At 36.4% G+C, this 17343-nt stretch overlaps 1 protein-coding gene across 1 annotated transcript in view; it reads right to left on the minus strand.

Annotated features, from left to right (window-relative positions):
* The window catches only part of Rpn2 (Regulatory particle non-ATPase 2), a 481557-nt gene that overhangs the window by 32825 nt on the left and 431389 nt on the right, over nt 1-17343 (minus strand). The window contains exon 18 of the mRNA XM_090411420.1: nt 12571-12685. Within this exon, the coding sequence (XP_090267546.1) occupies nt 12571-12685 (115 nt within the window). The remainder of the gene's footprint in view (nt 1-12570; nt 12686-17343) is intronic.

The raw sequence follows: 17343 nt of genomic DNA on the forward strand, positions 1-17343 counted from the left end.
AAATATGATTTAACAGCTACGTATTCTCCTATTAACAAATTGTCTTCTCAATTTCCTTCTCCTAAAGACAAACGCTCAACTTTATCTCTTCCTGGAGTTTATCAAATTCCTTGCAACTGTGATCTCTCTTACTTTGGACAGACTGGACGTTCTCTTGAAAAAAGAATCCAAGAACATCAATCATCCATTCTTCACAATAAACCTGAAAAGTCTGGTTTGGCTCAACACGGGATTGAAACTGACCACAGCATCCTTTGGTCCAAAACGCGCCTCTTACATAGATCCCGTTATAGGTTCGAACGTTTGTTCAAGGAAAGCGTGGAGGCCTTGCTCCATCATCCCAACCTGAATCGTAATGACTGCATATCTATATCAAAAATCTGGGAAAGCCTAATCAAGATTACCCATTAATTTTTTTTTTTTTTTTTTTTTTTTTTTTTTTTTTTTTTTAATAGCAAATTCAATCATGTTTCTACTTCAAAATATTTCGTTTCATACTTAGTGATATAACATCACGCGGCATGTTCTAATTTCAACGATCTATTGTTAGTATTCTAGCTTGTATATTTTTTAAACTGTTCTTGTAATACCACCGACGATGGTCTGCTATTTCCAGACCGAAATATTTGGTTAAATAAATATCTTTCTTGTGATTACGTGATTATATCATTCAAACGATCGCCAGCATGGATTCTATCACTGTTGATCAACAGGGGAATTTCTTACTTAATGTCACCCATCTCCGGATAAATGCCATGGACAATTTGAGAAATCTCAAAAGTATTTCATTGTGCTTGGAACAAAAGGCTATTCAGTAAGTTGAAGAAATTAAGTATCACTGAGGATTTCTTTTCTAAATTTGTGAGAGAGCTCTGTTCCAAACATTTCTGCGCTAGTAGTATATTGGCATTATTCGGGCTGTGACTTACAGTATATATTAAGAATGTTAATAACGTATGTGTTATTAAATGGAGATCCTCAACGTCTGATTAGAATTTTGGCAGGTGAAAGGTAAGTATCATTAGGTTAGGAGGCCACGATATTCTGTCAATTAATTGCGTATATATATTCTCGGATCGGTTTATCTGTTTTGTGGACTAAAAAACAGGAATTTCTGTGAGAAAAAACGACGAAGTTTTTACGTGTTTGAAAACGAAAGCCAAAATGTTGCATTATCCTCGCAATTGCACTAAAGAGTAGCGTCGCATATAGATGACAGTATCCAGATAATACTGTCAGTGAGCATTATATATAAATCCCTTTTAACAGTAATGCAATTTTCGCCCAGTAGTTTTTTACTGTTCATAAAAGATGTTTACTGAATAGGCAACAGTTGTCCCATGCAAATAAATGTACTAATTTTTGGTGTCTTATTTCTATGTTATTATTATTATTTTTGAACTTTTAAAACTTGTTTTGATATACGAATTGTTGGAATTATACAAGTCAGTTTATTTTGGTAGATGGAATTTTGCAATTAGCATCGTTTTATGAAATCGGAAAAGCAATTCAAGGAGGTTAGATTTGCTGCTAAACGAAGTTTTTTTCCCCCCTTCTCCCAGTAGCAGTATACATTATGGTGACAGTCAACAATGGGCTAGGAATAGAGACAACTAGGAAACGTGCTAAAAAATGCCTCTGATGAAAAAAAAACAAAAAAAAACCATTAATTCATAACAAACGAGGAAAACAGTTACAAAAAAAACAGATATTAAAACAGTGTATGTACTAGTTCTGAACAAACCGACGATCTTCCTAATAAAACTTATTTCAAGCAAACAGCGACAAAAATAACTCCGGGTGTTTGTGCTAAAAATTCATAAAGAATCGCTAAATAGCAAATATGAAATGCTGTTAGTAACACAAAGGAAAAAAGCTACTTTTTATTTTTTTCGTGCTGAGTATGCATAATCACGGAAAAGGTAATGGCCAAAAGCTTGTAATTTTCCGTGGAGGACACCTAGCCCATCATATAACAAAAATAAAATAAAATAATAACAATAAATAAAAATTCGCGAATTTGTTTTTCTTAGGATCTAATTAATGTGAAGGATACTAAAGATATATATGTGGAGCAATGATACTTATCAAAGGCAGAGAAAGAAAAATGAAAAGAAAATATCAGAAGAAACCATAAATTTGAGCCTGCGAGCGAATACAATTTGGAAAATGAAAGAACCGTTTTCTATGAATTCAGGACGATGAACAATATAAGCAAACCTGTGATACTGCAACATTTCTATTCTGCAATCAAACAGCACCATTCGAATGACTATATCAGACTAAAACGTTAGGCGAGAGAAAGAAAGGAAGATAGCTGCTTCTTAAGTACTAGCAGGGTAAGCTGTCGCGGGAAAGATAATCCTCCTTTAGAATAAGCTTACTGTTATTAATACGTACATGCCTGTACGTATTATCTCTATCATGTACACCGATGTTGTTCAATTCAGTACGTGTGTGTGTGTGTGTGTGTGGAGATATCATTTTTTTTTTTTTTCTGGCCCCATCATTTTCTCCTATTTGCATCTGCTTGCAGATGTTGGAAGGAAGAAAACGTTCACCATGAATGCACCACTGGTTTTTCTTAACGCAGTATAAAGTCACTGATGGGTGGTCTCATACACGAGCAATCGAGTGGAATTTCAAAGAAACACACATCATTAATATAACTTTCGGCAGTCCATAAGTGGCGAATGACGAAGCAAACACTCCAAAGTGTGACTCAAGAGTATTCAGCATCCCATAGCTCGTAGCGAGAAACTGTTCAAGCAAGTATTAGTATGTGAACGAAAAAGGAAATGCATAAGCCATCGCACAAATGATTTACGTTCATGCTTTAAATTACTGCAAAGTATTTTAAAGTCGGTCTTCGCTTTTATCATGCGAAGCTTCTGAAAAATTTCATCCAATAGCAGTCGAAACATACGTTCTCATATTAAATTTCATTCCATTTCAATCATAGGTTGTTCATAAAATATCTCCACATATTGTTGATTGGTTTTATGAGGATGGGGCCTAGCGCGTAGTCCTCGAACCCCTCAATCAGGATCTGCTGATCAGGCAATTTTACATTCGTCCCATAATATCTAAGCCGCTAATTCGGGATCATAACTTAAACTCTCCGACATCAGCCAGCAATGATGTTCAGGCTAGCTGCGAGTCTCCATTTTTCACCGACGCTGATTTCGCCATCATGTTCTCTGGTCTGCCTAGTTTCAGAGATGTAAAAATTTGCATTATCCAGGGGTAGAGAGAGAGAAAAGCCATCTTATCTTCAGCTAAAAGGCTTTTATTTTAAAAACACTCATCCTTACAACAGCGACAAGAATCGACACCAAATTTTTAAAACCAAAGGGTACATGTCAGAGATCATCTGTCCGACTGCTAAAGAATATCATATACACTGCTTGGAAAGAATCAACGGACACCTCATGGGCAAGATGCATCGTGCCATGTAACGAGCACGTGTTTGTAGCTGGTATAAATTGAAGGAATATGATGCTCGCAAGTCAGTGCAAGTGTTCGGGTGAAATGGCTGCGAGAAGAGAACTGACGGAGTTTGAAAGTGGCGTTGTGATAGAATGCCATGTTGCTGACCTACGTGTTCGGCAAAGTGCTGACAAATTGGCCCATCATCGGTCAACAATCAGCGATAACATACTGAGATAGAAGCGCAGGGGAGTCAACTGCAAAAACGTTGCCTGACACGTTACCCGAAACAACATGCAGCGTCGTCTTCAGTGGTGCAAAGAGCCTTTACAGTGGGACTGGAAAGATTGGAAAACTTATGGAGCGACGAGTCACGCTACACCCTCTGAATGCGTGCACTTGTACAATGGGATTACCATGCATTCTTTCCATTCCTGCGGAATCTATACCCTTTACCGAGCAAATGGACAGGTGTATTGGATGTCCGGTGAACGTCTCTTAGCAGAGAGCGTAAACAACTATGAAATTCGGAGGTGGCGGTGTGATGTATGGTGACATGAGCACTGTGAACTTAGTAAACCCATTGCAAAGGAGATTCACTGTCAACCCATTTCTGAATGCGAGCCCTAACCAATTTTTTCAAAATCTCACCACCACTCCTGAGATAGCAATTGGTCAAGAGCTGGATACACTGGTCTTTGCATCACCCTTGTGCAATGGGATTACCATACATTCTTTCCATGCCTACGGAACTTTCCCTACTCTGAGACTCAAATTATATAGTCTGGTCAAAAGAATAGGCAATTCAGCTGAACACTCTTTTTGCACTCATACTGATATCCTATCAGACCCTATTGCTGAATTCTTATTCAAGTTTGTGCAACAGCTCTAATTCCATCTCTTTATAAACCTGGGTTTCCTCATTCAGTAAAGAGGTAGAAGTGAACTCAATATTGCATTCACTGGGTTGATAGCTTTTAGCAAAATGGGCACTTATTAGTTGAACAATCTCTTCTGCATGTCACCCTCACACCATCTGCATTCAGAAGAGTTGTTCTTTCATTTCATTCTTTCACTTGCAGCATATCGATAACATTCTTGTGGGTCGTCTTTAGCTTGCAGAGCCAGTTTCTTTTCATACTTAGACTTTGCTTTCTGTACAACAGTTGTGACTATTCTAGCCTGCTGCTTATAATTTCCATGACGGACATCATCCTTATGTACACGATATTCCTTCCACATTATCCGTTTCTTACGATCTCTTGCTTAATAAGACTTGATAAGATTACACCTCCATTTGACTCCTACCCTATTTATTCTTCAAACTCTCGGGCACATTCTGATTTTTGTGTCATTTAAGTATTTTTGAAATGCTTCCCATGCACTGTCGATATTCTTTCCATTCAGCAACCGATACCATTCCACAGAAATCAGTACACACTTCAGTTGGTCATAATTTCTTGCTTTATACTTCAGCACAAGTGAGCTACATGAGCACTGTCACTAACCGGAGGCAGAATAGTTACGTCTTTAATTGAAACATCCTCTGATGCTATAATCAAATCTAACATTCTTTGGCCTCGAGTTCCTTCTGTAACATGCTGCTTGAGGAAGTTGTTCCGCAACAGTTCAATAAATGCATTTTCATTCTTCTCATAAGATTCTACTGCTACCCAATCAATATTTGGATAATTAAAGTCTCACATTATGATTACTCTTGTCGCTCCCTTCGTCTCTATTTGGTGATGCACTTCTTCATCACTAGCAACTGATCCACCAGGTCTGTAACAACACCCCACTATGTAATTGATCTTGTTCGATTTCACCTACACCAGATGGCTTCAAATTCACTGCCACGTGAAATAGTTACTAGTACTACAATTATAGGTCTCAACTCTAACGGGATTCAAGTCATTCGATATCATTAGCAGCATGCCCCCCTCCTGTCCTATCCTTCCTAAAAATAATATGCCCTTTACACGCTCAATACCAGTTAGTATGTCTGATTCTGATAGCCAGGTCTCACTAATGCCTACAATCTGAGGTCCCAAAATAATGACCAAGGCAACAAACTCTACACCTTTGTTTCTGATACTCCTAGTATCCATGTATAGACATAACAATCTACCTGCATATATATACTATATATATATTCTTGTCTGCAATCTGCATGACACAGTTGGAAAACTTGCATATCTCTATTCTTCTCCAATGCCTTATACATATAGACATCTTTGCACACGTTTGATGGGGTCCGAATCGGAGGAACACAAAGTCGAAATCGTTCTTTCCTTGATCATTTCCATGATAATGCCCATTCCCGTCATTAGCACAATTATATAATAGTGTCGCTTACATTCATATTCTCACCATTCCTCCCATTACAATTTACTCTCCCTGACTATCTTTATTAGGTCTCATAGCAGTTATTAGTTTTTCAAGACTTCTGATATCAAAGGCATTCAAGTGTAGGCCATCCCTCTTATACAAATCTAATGCTCCCTCAAACTCACTTCACAAATCCAAAAACTCACACCCATTCCTTCTGCACAGCCTACGCATCGAATTTTTTGTCATCATAGCCCTTCTTAATTCATTTTTACCATATCGAGGCAATATCATTTTCTCACTCTTGCCTCTTCCAACAACACTTTAATACCCTCTCTCACACTGAACTTATCACTAATTAAGTCATTAGTACTACAATTACGATCTCGTTTACTTTTCTGTTTTTGAATGGCTTGCGTTATATTTTTAATTTTTGCTTCTAGAAAACTCGAATTTATAACCTGCTCATCAACAGCATGCTTTATGATAGTCGCCATACCATATAACATCCTTCTTTTTACACACACACACACACACAAAAAAAAAAACGTTACTTACCTGATTCCATGCTTTGTTGTTTCTTATTTTGCTACTTAATTTTCTTTTCCTCCCTATGTTCATTTAAACGCCTTCCGACTTTCTGAAATTCCCACGTCAATCAACTGTAATTCAGTTGAAAAGCACATATTATCACATATTTTTATCATCATCATTATTATACAGAAAGGGTATGGAAGGTAAAATTCCTTTCCCGCTTCTTATGAAACCGACTAATTCACCTTCAGATGAAAAACGTATTTGTTTAAAAAAATCATATAAGTAGCGATATGCCAGACTACATCTGCAGTGGGGAAGGTCCGAGAGTGTGGGGAGCCCTATTCGTTCAACCTTATGGCGAGGGTATCTGACCTAGGAGCATATAAAACTTATGAAATTACTTTGCATATGATTCAATCCAGATACTTGAGGCAACTAATTTAGTGTCGGATGTTTTTCAGATCATTGATCTAAACTTATTTGCAGCGACAAAATCGTTAAGTTGCAGAAGCACTATAAAAATTTCAGGGATAAGTATGCAAAAGTAAAAGAAACTGCTGAAGCAGTGACTAATTCGAGGGGAGGAAAGAATATCGATTTTCACAAAAAGAAACCAATGATTCGCTTGACCCGAAAAACTATTTTTAAATTAATGTACTTGACATAAACATCGATGTCGCCATGCGTTCAATCTGTATCGGCTGTTGAGGTGGTTAACGGAAAATCGCTATCTCTCAATTTCATGACCGGGGAGAGAGAGATGGGGGGGGGGGGAGTTCTTTGAAGTCTAGTGACATCTTACAATATGTGGGATTCATAGAGACGTTTGCCTCTTGGAAAGAGTGCGTCATTTTTTTAGACATAATCCTCCTTGGCTGTGAATCAAACTTGCGTTACTTGGAGCCGCTGACAACCGTTTTCATTGCTGCTGCACAGGCTTCGACCAATTACTGTAAAATGACAAACTAAACGCTTTGTTGTAGAGTTATGGCGTTAAAACGTTCGGTATATATTATACAAAATTTTGTATATATATTCTAGATATTACAATTGTTTTCCCACTTTCAAATGTGTAAAATTATTTTTGAAAGGTAAAGAACTTTGGTATGTATATGGGAAATCATTATAATCATCTTGTTTAACTATTATGTTGTTCACATTATACAAAACTTATCCATATTATTTATTATCTCAGGATTGGTTGGTTGATTTGGATTTACGTCGAAGCAACTCAGCTATGGAGTCAGTGTAATATGTCTGTTAATCACGTGTGTTGTAAGTTAATGTGCCTGTTTTGTGGGATGAAAACGCGAGTTCACGGGAGGAAAATCCTTCCACCTCCGTATGCGACCGATTAACTCACCTTCAGTTGAAAAGCCCTGATAAAGGTTATAATATTATCTGGGGGACGCCTCATACGTTTCAGTACACCACTGAAAGTAATAAACCTACAAATTATAAAAATCCGGATTACACGCCAAAGAAGTAGTACTACAAGTATAGGTGTTTTGAAAGAGATAATCCTAATTCGAAGTTCATAATAGATCAGTCGTGGGCCGTATTAATTAATAACATCACCCAAAGACAAAGTTGATATGACACCATTCTTCCCTTCTGATTCCTGCAAAGTACCCACTCGCATTCAATCAAAAACTACTCACTCCACATCACCTTTAGTTTTCTGTCCAAAAAAATTCTTAATAACCTGGACAAGAACGAGGGGTTTGGTGCTCGTGATATACCACCTACTGTGCTAAAAACGTGTTCTCCGGAATTAACACCGATCCTATATCGCCTCTTCAATCTTTCCTACAGCATGGAAACAAGCCTACATTCAATCAATTCCAAAGAAAACTGATGTCAACCAAAAAAATTACCGGCTGACTTCCGCTCTCTCAAAAATTATGGAGAAAGTCATTAGCAGCAAATCAGTGACCAACAATGCGGATGTTATTCTCGATCCACAGCTGATCGTATGACATTCGATCGTATCACTCACTTTTGGACTTAGACCATGGAAAGGTTTGGAATAACTCGCTCTGGACATTTCTTGGGCATTTGATCAGGCTGGGGACAAAGTATGCTCAGCAAACTACTACCCTACGATCTACCTTCAACCTTGTGCAAATGGGTGACCAGTTCCTCTTTGGTCGCTCACTAGAGAAAGTAGATGGTTTTATCTCCTCAAATTTCCGTACCAATGCAGGAATACACTAGTGCTCCGCACTTTCACCCAAGCTTTTATACATAATTAATATGCACTCACAGACTTCAAATCTAATCCACAGCTAAGATAGTACACTCCACTTTTTCTTCTAATCTGCGAACTTTTAGTGCCCAATCATAATCTCAAGTTCCTACATAACAAACGCCTTAAATTCTGATCTCTCACTATTCTTCAATGGAATGAGGAAGCTCTTGTGAACTTTAACGCTACTAAAACACAACCCTTATAATTTCCTACAAGAAAGATCTAAAGTCATTATTTCAATAACACTCAGATATCACAATATGATAAGATTTATGTTAACCTTTCCAGGAACAAGTACATCTCAGTCATAACTTCTATATCTGCCAAAAAACTGTATTCCTACACATAAGGCACTTTTCCCCTATATATAACTATTAACAGTGTATAAATTCCAAATCTGCCGAAATAAGTCATACTGGCCACGCATTTGGGGTGATGCACCCAAAACTTTACTAGCACTGTTTGATGCTATTCAAAAGAGAGCAATTAACCGAAGGCATCTCTCCCACAGAGGTTCATTTTCTGCCTTATGCTTCTTCTGCAGGTATTTTCATGGTCAATAGTCTGCTGAATTAGTCATTATAACCCCTACGCTTTTTTTTCAAAACTGTAAGAATGAGAACAGCTGCTGGTCAACATCCAGCAGCTGTTCGATTTACCATCACCTCCGAACTTACTGAACCAAATTTATCTTGTCTTTCATCCCATCTACATCTGTTCTCTGGAAGAGTCTACGTCACTGTAGGCCTTCCCAGAAGGCTACAACAACCTTCGACTATTCAAAAAGCATGTCATCAAATTTCTCCTTATTCTCTTATCTATCTACGCTCGCAGTGACGTGCTGTAGGTTTTGTGACTTTCAGTTTGTGAGTCAAATTTAGATAAATATCAAAATGTCTGAGATCGCATTCGCAATTTTTAACTGAAAATGTTATTTGGTTTTCATAAGATATCAATAAATTATATTTAATAACGCGAAGCGAAACAACTTCAAAACAAACCTAACAATTGGTTTACACAAAAACAACAACAAAAAAAAAACACTTAAAACCATAACTCGTGTTTATTTTTCATAAAGAACTTTATTTTGTGTTGCTCATTCAAACAGAACGTTGTCAAAACGGATGCTTAAATCTGTCTATAAAAAGTCTGCAATTGCTCAGTTAAAATATATAAGATTATGATGTATTATTGTTGTACTGTAAAGTAGCCAAGAGATTTTTGCATTATTTTATTTTTGTATTTTTATTTATTTTTAACATAATCCAGAAACGAAACCCTGCTCTAGGGAACAAACCTGGAACTTGTTAGCTGTGATTTATCTGTAATTAAATTATATATCAATTCCGAGAAATCTTGATTATTGTGTAAAGAACTATTGCAGAATTCGGTTATAACGAGAGTTCACAATGATCAGAAAAAGTATCTTTTTGAACGCGTGTCCCCCCCCCCCTCCCAATTCTTCGGCGTTAGTGGCAGAATAGAAAATCTATCCTTTGTGAAGGACCATCCAATATGAATTCGACAACATCAGAATGAACAAATAAAATCAGTAAAACTGAATGAAGGTTAGAAAATACTGTAATTTAATAAACTGGCTTGCGAGTTCAATCAAGGGACGGCTCCGCCCCATTATATCAATGTCTACTTAACTGTCGATCAACAATCCCAGTTGCAATTTGCTTACCTTATTTAAGCAAGAGCTTAAACAGGGTAAATTAAACTGTCGGTTTACGCTCATCCAGTCCTATTTAGCTGTGGATTCAATCTTCCTTATATAGTATTATTCAGCCGTACCAGAAAGTGAATGAAATAAATCGCAGGTGGTCACTATCACGACCGCCAGTGATAGTTGTGCTGTCATTGGAATGAGCGACTCGGATTAAGCAATGCTGCTAAACGCATTTCATGTAATAATGGAAAACGATCAAACTCGTTTAGCGCAAATAATGAACGAGCAATTAGGCTACATTAGTAGATGTATATTTAAGTGATTACCTACCAAAAACGACAGAAACCATTCGTTACAGTTACAAAAGAGAACTTTTTTTATTATTATTACTCGTAAAACAATTGTGCTGTTTAAAAAAAAAATACATTAAATGGTGGCGGGGAAGTTAGCTTTTCTTTGCTACTAATAATTTTCCTCGAGATAGCTAAAAACACTGGTATTAACTCTGCGGCGGTGGACAAGACGAGGTGTGAATGAGATGTCTTGCGCATTTTTCTAGATATTTGCTCTGTTGGAGACAAAGTGAACATTAACATTCTTAAACAAAAAAATAATAATAATAAATAGTGCTCTCGAGAAAATTTGTTCAAAAAAAAAAAGGCAAGGGTGCATTCTTTCCATTACAAATGACAACAGAATTCATGTCACAGATGGTTCACATTTAATTAATGTTGCTGTGGATAATGCCATCTGTTGCAAGCGCATGCACTGCCAAACAAATTGTTATTAAATTAGGAATTATCTTGAAACATTTTCCAAAACAATTAAGAGCATCCTTGACAGCCTGTGACCACACTGAAATATTAGGTGTTAAAACGGATGGCTTTTATGGGAGTCTACGAAAATACTTGTTCAATAAAACATTTCGAAAATTCAGATAAACTGGATGGTCAAACAAAATAAAAATAAATAAATAATACAATAAAAAGAATCAAATACAATAATAAAAAAAAAATCTATGTTGAAATTAACGCTTTCTAGTTGGAATCGGGGGCGGATCCTACGCCATGACCTATGCAAATGAGACCATCTCTCCCTCTCTCAAAAAAGTGGTAAATATATAAATCTAAACTATCTGTGGAACATATTTACGGTTTTTGTTTTATATTTTATTTAATTTGTAATCAGTATACCATAGTTTAGACATAAGTTTCAACATTGGTCAGAATAAATGCTTAGAAGAGCAGTTGATGCCAATTATTGCAATACAAATACCACTTGCAGGTGAAGATTCAGTGTCTCATTAAATTGATTATTAGTGCTCATTTCAAGAGTCCATAAATTCTCTGTTATCTAAAAGAAGAAACGACACTGGAGGTTATAAATCATCTACATCGAGTATAAGGAGAAGTGAATATAGTATGACGGAATTTTCCGCCGAAGGGCTTCCACTAAATGGGTTGTTGGGCTCGGAAAAAAATCGAAATAAATTGCATTTCTATTTTGCGCAGGGGAAAAAAAAAAAATTTTTTTTTAAATCATAAACAATAAAAATATGCATTATATCTATTTTATGAATGCACGGGTTCTAAATTGCTTAACAGAATGATGAGTATCTACTGATGCCGACGAAAATCCAGCATTTGATCACTTCAAGTATGCCGAAGGTATTCTCACAATCTATCTGGTAAATTTCGAAATGTTTGTTTCTTTTTTACATTTGGCTATACAATATGGATGGATCCATAATATCTTCCATTTTAATAGATGACACCAGAATTTATTCATTTTAATTTGGAGCTCACTGCAGAAAGTTGTCATAAAAATTGTAGATAATACAATAAAACAACTAATCTGGCAAATATTTTTTTTTTTAGAATTTTGTCATCACATTCGAAATTTTCTTGAATCGTATAGCAGTAACTCTCCTTTGTATACATAGCTCACACCATACCAGAATAACGCTAGCGATGAAAGCAGAAGAAAAAGTTCAAATCTAAGGGAGTGTTTCAAAGAATGGAATATTACGTGCCCGACGAGTCAGTAATTCATACCTGAAAGAAGCCTCACGTATGGGTGTGATGCGCTTGCATCCTGTGAATCAGATACAATCTCGCAAAACAGCCGAGGAAAAGAAAGAAATGCAAGCAAAAAGCGATCCATCAATCGATTCTTCTCATCGTAGATCCCGGTCAAGGTCTAAACCTAGAGGCGAAACATATGGCCCCATAATCGATATCTTCCTAGACATGGCTAACCTATTATATTGATTAAATTATACATATCAATTTTTCTTCATTTTTTTTTTCAAAATTCCAAACTTAAAAGTAACAGTTGATATATGGATAGATACCTTGTTTCCAGTACCAGCACATGAAATACCAAGTGCCATAGCTGCCCCGTACCTTACATGGGGATTGTAGCTTTCAGACAACAAAGACACGACGCTGGGACACTGTTCTGGAGTTCTGAAAAGAAGAAAAAAAAAATCTTTGAAATACTTGGCCAACAGGAGCAAGTTCATAAACTCGTTTTCTAAACTTTTTTTTATTTTATTTTGAAGCAAAACTTAAGGCATTTTTATAATTTTTCCATATATTTTTTAAACGTCTCAATTTGCAAAATTTGCCCGGAAGATATTTTAATATATTTAACAGCAGTGTACGTAAGAGTTTCTTATAGTTGTGAATTAGCCACTTCACATTTTCTCAATTAAAAAAAAAAAATACAATTAGGAAATTGTGTCCCTTTTAAAGAACAATAAACATCGCGGTAAAGAGAGGAAAATAAATAAAAAAAAAAATTAGCTAACGCCTTTTTATTCCCGTATATATAGGGAGTAGGCGAGGCCGTTTTTAGCCCTATCTAACTTTTGGAGACTGAGTGGGCAGTTCAATCTCCACTGGTACCCAATCAGAGGTAGCTGGCCCAAGGCTATCACTAATTAAGAGGCACGCAGTGAAGAGTGACGACTCAACAAGTGCCGCCATCTCGTGGTCTCCCTCACCCTAACACTCGTATTTAATGTCTGAAATAATGTGGGTTCTACGGTCGATTTTATTGAGTTTACGAGACGAAAAACCCGCTTGCCCGTGCCAGAGATCGACTAACTCGGGAACCGATCGAAAAAAGGCTTAGAAAAATTTCCTCTAGTCGCCCACTAGACTCGAAATCAAGTCTTCCTTCGCACGGCCAAGCGCCGTGGTATGCAAACGCCACATCCACTGAGCTACACAGGCTCCCGCGATAAAGAATTGTATTGTAAACAAAGGTTTTACAATGCAAAATTTAATTGCTATTAAATCACTGACACCTATACACTAGTAGTGAGATAAAAAGTATTGGTAAGTTACTTTTATTATGCTTAAAAACTTGAATATACTGACTTATTATGAATATATAGATATATGTTAATACTTCGTGGCAAATCGCAAGGGATATTATAATTTTATTTTCGACCCTAAATTAGTATATCTTTGGGCAAGATACTGTGTGTGTGATAAGCAGAAGGAACAAAACCACATCTATTTAAATGCTTCTTTGTGATGCGAAAGTTTCAAGACCACTTAACGTGCAGGTGATACCAATGGAGCGCCACACCAAGAGATTCTGAAAGTGCAAAAGTCAACACCACCACCACAGAAGCACCTCACAATTTACACGTCCTTTTTTTTTTATTAGCATTAGTAAAAAAATATATCATATTTAAGATCTTCCTACCCCACAAAAAAAGAAAAGCTGTTAAAAGAATTTTATATTTAGCTGAAATGTTTCTTCTAAATATGACAGTATGTAATAGAATACTACATGGCGTTATCTGAACACCACTTTATTAGAAAAACCCCTCAAAGCGAGTTGGATCACTATCAGAACAGTTTCAATACCCTACGTTATCACCACGGATATCCTGTGACATGATTAATTCCATCGCAATTGTGTTGGTGGAGGATTTCTGTCGCGAACACCTTATTCAAACACATCCCAAAGATTCTCAATGGAAATGAGATCCATGGACTCAGTCCATTAAGTCAAAGTCACTAGTCTGCTTCTTTTAACCATTCCTGAACAACACGTGCTTTATGACATGGTGCGTTGCCTTGTTGGCAGTATCCATCACATGCAGGATAAATGGTCATCATGAATGGACGTATACCTGGTTGACAATATTCAGACAACATTAAGGAATGCGACAGAAAAAGAGCCACAGACCATCATTGTGATCGATTTTTTAACACACACACACACACACACGTGTGTGTGTAATTGTATGTAATCGAATTGCATGATGGGTTCATGGTTTTGCAGTTGTTGCTACATCCTTGTTTTCTTGAATCTTTCTAAATGAAATAACAGGGACAATTATATCGATCACTCTTATGCGACCTTTCTCCAATCCTCTAGTGTCAATTTCTGATGCTTATTCACTCACCATAACTGTCGCTGTTCGTTTCAGTTAGGCGGGAGTGATATTCTCAATGGTCCTCTGCTATTATATGTTTCTTAGGACAGTGTATCCGACTCGTGGTTACATAATTCAATCATTTGAACAGTTTTAGAACTGTCTAACTGACTGTACGATCCTGTTGATGCTTCGTCTGCTTCTTTCCGATCAGTCTAGCAGGGTAAGTAAGTTTCAGAGATTCTCATACTGGCCAATTCGCTTTGTCCATTACAACATACCCTGAAAAGCAGATACTATCCACGAAGCGATTGGCCGTTTATTTTAGTTGGTGCTTAGGTCTAATATTTTGTCCACTAAATATAACTTCCTTTTTTTTTTTTTTTTTTAACAGGTAGAAATCGTACACTATCAGTTACGACGTCAATAACCTTGGAATGACTTGGTGACTATGTTTTGATACTTTGTCTACTAACAGAATGTGATCCAATTAAATAAAACATCTATACCAAATGTTCTGAAATTAAAGACGAACTCTACATCGCAGGATGAATTTCATTGTGGGCATCATCATCACCCACATAATATGAAATAACAAATTAACAGTACAAAAAAAAAAAAAATATATATATATATATGCATTAAATTTTTTTTGAAGTCATAAAAGTATGGAAGAAGAAGAAAGAATACTGAAAAAAAAAATGCATTCCTCCTTCGTTGTTTACTTCTTACTACTATAAACTGAATGAAATCTTTGGCAGTCTAACAAAAGCTTGACTAAATTTACAAAGAAAAATAACAGTAACCGTCGCCGAGGATGTGCATAGCACTTAACAGACCATCGAGGAATGCAAAGAGCTAAGAGGGAGCGTGCTGTCTACTACTAACGTATTATTCAAACTAGTATATATATAAACCCTGCATTCTGTATAGTTCGGTGTTTGTTTACGTGTATTGGGAGAGGGGGGGGAAGGGGAAGAAACGCAAAGGAGTTCCAGAGAAGCAGCTGAGTTGCCCCCTATGTCAAGACGGACAAACGCATGACTGAGAATTATCTTGGAAACCCACTGTATTGCAGCGCGCAAGATGCAATACAGACTTGGTTATTGGGACCTATAAAGAGCATTTAAACACGCCCCCACCTCCTCGAAAAATCACACAGAGTAGCTAAAACCATATTTTGATTGTTTTAATAATCAGTGCTACTAATGCTACATATTAGCACCGGAAAACAGACTATCGATTTTGTAGTATCTCAAAAAACAGCCGTACACCGTTGCCATTCATATTCTTCTTTGACTTGCCCAATGGAATGCGATTTCGTAATTCAAAATAAATGTTCATTATTGAAAAAATAAAAATGTGATGACATTAATACATAGACGATAACATTTACAAAATGTTAGTAATCGTTGAGTCCTCACTGAAAACAACTTCGTTTATGATTTTCAGCGCAAATGTGAACTAAACATAGTTAATTAAATAGGCAAAGGGAATAAAGAAAACTTCGTTAAACTGCTATATCAGAGATTGTTCGAGCGTCCGCCCTTTCCAACTCAAAATTAAAGAAAGAGATCTGTATTTAAATTATAGCTGTGTTGCTTGCATTATAAGTTTCTTGTTAAAAGTGTTAACAGCAAAATTTAGTTGTTGGCTTAATATTTTATATGTAGTTGTTAGAAATGGCTTTAGAATTAATTCCAACTAAAGTATTATTTAATTCAGAAACCATGATAATGGAGGTCATGCTCTGTTAACCACATCATACTGACGGAAATTGAAGTGGAAACAGTGTGCATTTAGCCATGTGACATTTAGAATATGCATATGTCGGCACTGTGCAATATACCAGGACAGCTCACGATCTCAATGTAAATAACCTGTATAAAATTCAAAGCGATACTAGAATTTTGCGCTTTCAATTTTTGTTTGATGACTACAAATAATAAAAATGGTATAGACTGTACGTTATCCGATTATAAAAACGTGTTGACTTCCCCCCTTCTTCACAAATATATCTGAGGAAAGGGAAGTGTGTTATCCATAGATGATCACTAGGTACCACATAGAAATAATAAAAAAAAAAAAAAACTTTTCATTAAGTAAACTTTGGAACATCTGAGCGGGTTCAGAGTTTAATGTCTCCACTGTAAAGTAACATGTCTATGTTTACTACATCATGCAAGTTGAATGCTCCATCCCCCCCCCCTCCTGCTTCCAATAAAAAGTCGGATTTTTACTTATTCTTTCGTTCTATAAAGTAGATTCCCTTTTCATGTAAGTCTGGTCTAAAATAGGAAATATCTTAAAAAATGGAATTGTCAATAGCATCGCGTTACTTGCAAAAACAAATAAACTCTCGGGCCTCTTGACAAAAGGATCTGTGAATCTGTTTAATGCAAGAAATCGAATTTTTACTTATTCTTCTTTCGTTCTATTTAGCAACAATAGCAGCAAATATACAGCATTATTCATAGGAAGAGAAAAATACATCTACTGTAAACATGAACGAGTATTCTGTTCCACGAGGGCTACAGTGCTAAAACATTTCAAAGATGCTTTTTGGGTAATGTGATAATCTGTCCTAAAAATAAAATACCACAGCATTGTTCTGTTTGCATTAAGTGGTGGAGGGAATGTATCATGATACAGTTATGAGAATTTCTCAAGTTTGATGGGAAAGAGTAAGTTAATTAAAATTAATTGACAACGAGTACATGTAATATC

This window comes from Typopeltis vanoorti, chromosome 21, assembly GCF_054136105.1.
Source record: "Typopeltis vanoorti isolate ZY-2024b chromosome 21, IOZ_Tvanoo_1.0, whole genome shotgun sequence".
NCBI classification, from domain to species: Eukaryota; Metazoa; Arthropoda; class Arachnida; order Uropygi; family Thelyphonidae; genus Typopeltis; species Typopeltis vanoorti.